The sequence below is a fragment of the Acanthisitta chloris genome, unplaced genomic scaffold, assembly GCF_000695815.1.
Source record: "Acanthisitta chloris isolate BGI_N310 unplaced genomic scaffold, ASM69581v1 scaffold44814, whole genome shotgun sequence".
Lineage (NCBI taxonomy): Eukaryota > Metazoa > Chordata > Aves > Passeriformes > Acanthisittidae > Acanthisitta > Acanthisitta chloris.
Window position 1 is genome coordinate 739 of NW_008671789.1, and position 7,627 is coordinate 8,365.

At 51.2% G+C, this 7,627-nt stretch overlaps 2 protein-coding genes across 2 annotated transcripts in view; one reads left to right on the forward strand and one right to left on the reverse strand.

The window, feature by feature from the left end:
- Positions 1–1,655, forward strand: part of RRP7A (ribosomal RNA processing 7 homolog A (S. cerevisiae)) — a 2,387-nt gene extending 732 nt beyond the window's left edge. The window contains exons 3-5 of the mRNA XM_009074214.1: positions 227–324; positions 725–923; positions 1,353–1,655. Of these exons, the coding sequence (XP_009072462.1) occupies positions 295–324; positions 725–923; positions 1,353–1,438 (315 nt within the window). The 5' untranslated portion in view covers positions 227–294 and the 3' untranslated portion in view covers positions 1,439–1,655. The remainder of the gene's footprint in view (positions 1–226; positions 325–724; positions 924–1,352) is intronic.
- Positions 1,656–3,420: 1,765 nt separating this feature from the next.
- SERHL2 (serine hydrolase-like 2) overlaps positions 3,421–7,627 on the reverse strand; it is a 6,749-nt gene continuing 2,542 nt past the window's right edge. Inside the window, exons 6-11 of the mRNA XM_009074215.1 lie at positions 6,853–6,962; positions 6,498–6,577; positions 6,147–6,181; positions 5,296–5,372; positions 3,862–3,955; positions 3,421–3,537 (exon numbers count right to left, since the gene is read on the reverse strand). Of these exons, the coding sequence (XP_009072463.1) occupies positions 3,421–3,537; positions 3,862–3,955; positions 5,296–5,372; positions 6,147–6,181; positions 6,498–6,577; positions 6,853–6,962 (513 nt within the window). The remainder of the gene's footprint in view (positions 3,538–3,861; positions 3,956–5,295; positions 5,373–6,146; positions 6,182–6,497; positions 6,578–6,852; positions 6,963–7,627) is intronic.

Consider the following 7,627-nt stretch of genomic DNA (forward strand, 5'->3'; position numbering starts at 1 on the left):
AGGCTAGACCACTTCCACTTGGGAAAATTGCAAGCTCTTCCATCACATATTTATTGGCTGTGCCGTCAGCCACGAGTTGGTTGAGCTGTGGCAATGGGGAGGCTGAACAGAAGTGGGAGCAGAGTGTGTCCTTCCCCACAGCAGTTGACTCTAGAGCTGCCCAAAGGCATCTCACTAGGGCCTGCCTCTAACACCAGCTCCTGCTGACTTGTACCCTCTGTCTCAGAGTGGATCGCCGACTATGAGGCCTCTGTCGTGAATCCAAGGGAGTTGAAGGCTGAGGTGGACACCTTCATGCAAGACTATGACAAAAGGATGGCAGAGGTGAGGCTAGGCTGGGGAGGGAACCCAGCTGAGCAGTTTTGGGGGAGAGGAAAAGAAGAGAGAAGGGAAAGGGCACAGGGTCACACTGTTTGGCAGGGGTTTTTTACTCTTGGTTGCTGCTGGGCAGTCAGGCCCTGGTTTGGTCTGCAACACCTGACCCTTCCAGCCAGGGCTTAAAGGAGGTATCCACAAATAAACTGGGTGCTGGCTGGCATGCAGTGCTGTGACTGAGAGCTGAGTGCCTGCACCCCTGGTCCCACACCTTCCTTTCAATCTCGGTGAAGGAGCACCGGGTGCAGGACAGGGAGCTGCAGCTTTGCATGTTGAAGGAGGGCTGTGGGGCAGCTGCACGCCAGGCTGGCAGTCTGCACTGAGCTGCCTCACACTCCTGTCTCTACAGGAAGAAGCCAAGGCGGCCAAGGAGGAGGGTGTTCCAGACAAGGAGGGCTGGGTGAAGGTGACGCGCAAGGGCCGGAAGCCTGGCCTGCCCCGCACAGAGGCTGCCAATCTGCGGCTGCTGGAGAGGGAGAAGCAGAAAAGGGCCCGCAAGGAGCTGCTCAACTTCTATGCCTGGCAACATCGCGAGACCAAGAGAGAGCGTGAGTGTCCAAGTCTCCTCCTGCTCCTGCTCTTGTCTCACGCTGTGACCCAAAGAGCATCCTTCAGCAGAGGCTGTGTCCAACTGCTGGGAACAGTTGGCTGGATGGGTGCAGATGGTCTCACCTGCTCTTGGGAGGCTTTTTGCCACCATCTGTCCTAGCAAGGGCTGCTGGAATGTTTTGTGGAGGAGTGTGCAGGTCGCGGCTTTGCAGTTTCTTCAGTTCCTTCAGTCTGCACAAAGCCAGTTTCCTCCCCAAGAGGGAGCTGCAGCACTGCTGGAGCTCCAGCTTGGCACTCTGCCCGGGTGTTAAAGGACCTGCGGGTTTGTGGCTCTGAGCCCCTCCTGCTGTGTGGAAGCCAAGCTCCCAGGAGTGGGAGATCTGCTGCTCCTGTGTGACCTCTTCTCTTTTTCTTTCTCTATGTTTTAGACATAGCCCAGTTGAGGAAGAAGTTTGAGGAGGACAAGCAGAGAATCGCCCTGATGCGAGCCCAGCGCAAGTTTCGGCCATACTAAGTCGTGCTGAGCTATTCCTCAGGTGCCTGTGATGGAGAGGGTGGGAGAGATGCCTATGGACTCCATTTGCCAAAGGATTTTGAGGCAGCTTCAGGTTGTCTCAGCGCTCAGATATGAAATGAGAGATCCCAGCAACTGCTACAGGAGGGGAGTTCCCTTTACTGGCACCGGTATCCTCCTGCTCTCCTGGCTGTCTTTTGGCCCTATGGCACCACTTTACAGAGTGCTCAGGTCAAGGGGCTGAGGCACTTCCTGTGACAATCTGTACCTCCCTGCCGCCCAAGGCCCCCCTGAAGTTTGGTGAGAACTGGGATTGATGAAGCACAGCCTCTGCAGGGGCAGGGAATGGCTGAAGAACTGTAAATAAACTGCTGCTATGTTCTCAAAACACAGGAGTGCCTTTCTCTTCCCCCGGTCTGCTGTGAGGGACAGCTTCTTGTGTGCTGGGGTGGCAGTAAAAGTCATGGCTTGTAAGCTGATGCTGCTTTGCACATTTTATCTGGGGGTAAGAAGAGGAGGGAAATCACTTTAGGAAAAGCCCATCTGGGGAAGTTCCCAGACCTGTTGTCACAAGTAAAGATCAGTGGCTTGGTACAGAGCCAGGTACCTCTTGCCTCAGTGTTTCCTTGCCTGGCAGCTCCCTCAGCCAGGTCCAGCTGTGCATGGAACCCTACAGCCATGCCCAGCCTGGGCCATGGGAACTTCTGATGTTCAGCCCTGTTGCAAGAACAAGTGCCACTTTGGAGCAGTCTGGCTTTGGAAGGAGAAAACAGACTCCTCAAAGCATGTTTCCACTTAACCTGTCACCAGCCCTCAGAAGGCAGGTACAGGTGGCAGCAGGCACATACAGGTGTGGGGCAGTGCTTATGTACTGCCCGTGTAACATTTGTGCAGCTTGGACTTAGTGCTTGGTCAACCCCAGTGCACTGTCATCCAAGTAACCCACGCAGCCCCAAGCTTTTACACACTTATTTTACTGCCTGCAGCCTCAATACATGTGTGACCACGAATGTAAGAAGGAAGTGCTGGTAAATCCATAGAGTTGATTTAAAACACGTTTACACTCTCCTAGAAAACCCACTGTAAATACAGTTTGCATTGCATGTGGATACTGACAGGCCTGCCTGCTTCAGTTGGCTTTTTGCATCAATTTAACTGGGAGGCAGATCCTTAATATGCTCTATCTAAAGCAGAGTGTGTAAAAACTCTGCCCCTCCTAAGATGCATTTGAGCTGCTTGGGTGAGCATCCCAAAAGAGAAAGGAGGTTCACTCTCCTATAGAGTCAAGAAGACAGAGTTAACATTAGGAGATTAATCTTTATTTAGGACAGAAATCATCTCTGCCAACTTTTCCGTAATTAGTAGTTCTCCCAGTTGCTTCAGCTAGAGGATTAGTGACTCATTCTCTAGAGTTCCTTAAAATGTCCTTCTGTGAGCTATTACTTAAGCTGATTTTTTTAAAAGCAGGAGTTCTCACAGTAGAACAGAGATCCTGAGGCCCTCTGAGCTCAGGCACCTATGGAAATAAGCAGAGAAGCAGGAGCAATTTCCTTGTTTTTCAGCAGGTCTGATCCTGGAAGCAGACTGACCACACCATCCCCAGGAAAGAGGCAAGATGAGCTACCTCTCTGCAGTGCTAAAGTTGTTGCTGCTGCTGGCACAGAGGATGCCTCTGCCTGTATTCCTGCTCCATTTCAGGGTACAAGTTGGGAACAAGCCATGGGAAAGGCCACTTTGGGCCTCTATCCCTGTACTCACAGAGCTGGAAGTGGAGGGAGGATTCCTTTTCCCTTTGAAAACTGAGTTCTTTGCTCAGCTCTCCTTCAGAGAACCCCTGGCAGACCTGCTTTCACCCTGCAGTGAGCTAAGCACAGGGAAGATTATCATGATCTGATGTTGGATGCGAGGTAGGAGTGGTGACATTTCTGCCGGAGCCTGCTTTGTAGCTCCCAGTCCTGGACTGCTGGAGCAGTGAGGGCTTCCTAGAGCCTTGCTCTGGTGTTGTGTGCTGTCAGGAAGTTGCTGATGATCCCAGACACCACTTCAGGCTCATTCAGGTGCACAAAATGACTCCCAGGCACCTCTACTAGCTGAATGTGCTGGAGGAAAAGGACAGAAGGATATGTGAACCAGGAAAGCATTCCCTCAGGCAAACATTGCTTGTTGTGTGACACTCATGGGAACGGGCAGGGGCAAGTGAGGCAGGACAGGGCTGGGAGGGTCAGGGAAGAACAGGGTTCAAAGGACAGTACTGACATGGGACTTTGGCAGCAGGGGCAAAGTTGCCTTCCCTCTGGTGTGAGGGTTGTGCATTTGGGACAAATCACCTAATGGAGGGTGTCCACCAAGATAAGCTGCTTCCCAGCTGCAGCTCCCAAGTCTGTGGCACAGAGTAGAGATGCAAGGATAGAGTTTGTTCTCACCTCTTTCAGGGTAGACTCGAGTGCCTCCTGGAGGGCTCTCACAAAGTGATTTCTGCGGGGTATCTTGTGTGGTACTAAGAGTCCATCTTGTGATCTGAAAAGCAACAGCAAGGCTCAGTACAGCACAGTGTGACTGTTTGTCTTTGCTGCTGCCCTGGGCAGAAGCAGTGTCCCCAAGACAGTAGGATGACACACCCAACTGGTCTTTCCAGGCTGCTTGTAAACAGCAGGGTGACGGGCTCACACATGGAGCACTGCACCGCTTGGCCGAGCAGCTATTGTCTATCAAACTATCTGTGTAAAGTCTTGTGTGACTGCCTAGTAGTATCAGAGTGGAGACTGGTTAATTATTGCCCTCCCAGGGCTGGCTCTGTAATCATTCCCTGCCTCTATTCTGTCTTCTGCTTTTAACTTTTTCCTGACAGTTTCCACATCTCCCCTCTGTCCTTTTTGCCCCTTCATGCTGCTGATTTAAACAGAGTGTGCCATGCTTGGAAAGGGAGGTGCTAGGGTAGTCCTCCCAGAGAAACCAGCATTAGATCTTCAGAGCTAAGACCATGCTGTCTCCTACTGCGCTGCAGTTAATGGGACAAGGTGACATCCCAGGCTCAAAGGCATGTACTCTGTATGGCCTAGAGGACTTGGCCTCATTCTGATGCTACATTTCTGGACAAGTATGAAAATCCATAAGCTCTTATGAGACTACATCAGATCAGGGAAGCCAAAACTGCAACTCATTTCTCAACTCTTAGCACTTACTCTTGTTTTCTAAACAGTCTTTTAACAGTGCCCACACAGGCCAAGTAGGCAGAGCCCTGCACACCTTGCTCTCCGAGGACATGGCAAAAATGCAGAGGAGGACTTGCAGAACAAGCTATGGCACCCAGGCAGCTTAGCAGCTTGTGGAACTCTGTGCAAGCCTCTGGCAAGGTCCCCCAGAGCTTCTTGCCTCAGACACCACAGGAGAGAGCTTGCAGGAGAGTTCAGTCAGGCCAGGGGCTCCAGCACCAGCTGGCGGCTGTGGTAGTTTTCACCTGTCTGCTCAGGTAAGAGGTTTTGGGGTCTGGGTTGCTGTCCCTAGGGTAGAGACAGGTCAGGAGGAAAGCAAGTAGGAGTGGTGTGGAGGGTCACGTATTTGCCAGGACGGCCCCTTGCTGTAGGGCCAAGGGCTGCAAAGTTGTGAAATGGGATTGTGGAACCAGGGGTGTGGGAAGATGGGGATCTCTGCCTGCTCCAGGAGCCTTCCCAACCCATGGCAATCAATGGTGGGGAACTGGAAAATACTTCTCACATATGAGACTGTGCTATTGTGCCAGATGGCCCAAGTTCTGGGTGGCTGCTGTAGAGAAAGGGGTAGTGGAGGACTCCTTCCTAGCCTTCACTCCTTCCACCCAGGGATGCAGCAAGGGCTGGTTTGGCGTGTGCCTCACTCACATGATGATAAGAACATGGTCCTGGATCTTCTGCAAGAGCTTCACACACTGCTCCACCGTTAAGAACTCTCGACTCTGCTGCAGGTGCAAAGACAGGGAAAGTGGCAAAGGTCAGGGACAGCAGCTGGGGCCAGAGGATGTCCCCAAGCCCTCCTACACTAGCAGCTCTGAAGGTAGAAGTAGCTGTGGCCCTGAAGCTTCCATGCTGGGACATGACAAGCATCCAGGCTGCACACAGGAGTAGCTGGCTCTGCCAAGGCTCCTTCTGTCCAGCTGCATTTCAGGGCTGCCAACAACACTGCCTGCTGGGATACAGCACATATGGGAATGATCTCATAGCAGAGAAAAGCTTTAAAAGTCCTTTTACTAAAAAGGAGACAGTATACTACTCTGGCTTCTACATCCTGGCAGTAGCACAGGTAGAGGAGGCCCTACTTGCTCAAAAGTGGCACAAAACTACCAAAATACCAAATGTAAGGACTTTGCTCCACTCTCTCCCCTTCTTAGATGGGTGACCTGACAAGCTGACAGAAAGCATCCATCCATCTGCTGCCTGAGAAGTTATAACAGCAGGAAAATGTGGCCAGGAGGCCCTGGGGCAGAGGAACTTTCAAAAAAAAAAACAATCAGTAACATTTTCCAGTGACTCTGCAAGCTGAGTCAGTCAGTGATCGAGTGCAGGCTCTTTTACCAGCAGCATTTAAAGGAGATGTGGGAATTAGGGAAGCCGAAAGTAAACGGCTGGGTGGAGGCAGGGTCTGGGCTCCGTGAGTAGGACTCCACTATCGCTGAGTTTTCTGTAAGCTCAGGGCTCGGAAGTAGCAGGGGGCACATCAGAAGAGCAATGCTTACCGTACGGGCTCTCATGTCCCTGTTATATACTAGCCCTGCAAAGAAAAAACAACAGAAGGTTTTCATGTCTCATAGAAGCAGGAGTTCTGTTTTCCCTCACTTTTGTGGTCTGCCCAAGCCTATTTGAGATGGGAGGAATAGGATTAATTCAGATGTCTCCTTTTTCGTTCTGATTTACTTTCTTCAGCAGTTCAAGGACCAATCCCAGTTGCTGGGAATTGAGAGCTCTGCATGCAGACTTAATTGATCCCACTTGTAGCCAGGGCACCCTGTACCCTGCAGAAGACAATGGCTGTGGGCACCGTTCCCTTCCCACACCCAGTGCTGGCCCAGCACCACGCAGCCCCTTACCAGCGGGTGTCTCAGTTGCTCCTCGCTGCAGCAGGATTGCCCCACCCTCTGCTGTCAGATGTTCGTTTGCTTCTAAGAGCCTGAGGGAGACATGACAGGGAGATTGTGCCGATGGAAAAAAGGAGGAAGCAAAATGAAAATGGCATGACAAGTTAACAGCGAGCTCTCAGGCTGCTTCAGAAAGGAGCAGGATGAAGCAGCAGCTTCTGGCAGCAGAAGCAAAAGGTCCTGGTGAGATTCCAGAGGAGGACTTGAAAGGGGAAGTGCAGGGACAGTTTCCCGTTCTCATTCATGCAGCTGTAACTCTGTCAAGGTGAGGGCAGGCAGCAAATGAAGAGGACAGATGGGAACCCACCTCTGCAACGCTGCTTCAGGGCTCCGTGCTTTGGGTGTTTGCTGCTTTGCCTCTAGGCTCAGTAACCTGTCAATCACCCTCCGTTTAGATTTCAGCCATGCCTCAGTGTCCTGAAACACAGAGAGGTAGGGAGGAGTAACCCCTCTCTTCTGAATCATTTTACCCCTTATCAGAGGGTAGAACAGGACATTTCACCCTTCAACATCCCTCAGAACTGGTACCAGTTATGGATATCGTATTTAAAATGTCCATTTCTGGGGAAAAAGGGAACATTGATACTGGTGTAATGAATTTACTAACTTTTGACCCTTACAGTCTTTTCTAACCTCTACCTCACTTCTGAGTTGAGGACAACTGTTCAAAATTTGGTAAATTTGGTATCTTTTGCCTCTCTGAGCCAGGACTTCTGTCTCCACTTCTGCCAACCAAAGCTCCAGCATCTGGTAGCCATGATTGCAAGTTGTAGCTTCATGTCCTGCCAGGAACAGAAAAAGAAATCCACCAATCTTACACCCAGGTCACCCAACAAGCTGTTGGCAAAAAGACAACCTGGACTGGCAGTTGCCTGAACAGAGGTTCCAGCTCCCTTTGTACAAGGGCATGGCACAGACAAGTCAATTTTGGTGCTAAGGGACTGCAGAATGTGGAGCACTACAAAGCAGGGACCTCAGTCTGTTCAAAAAGGAGCAGAACAGTGCCTGCCAAAAGGAAGAGCTCTGGGACTTGTGTAACCCACCAGGAACTGGTCACATCAGAGCTTTCTCTGAAAAAATGA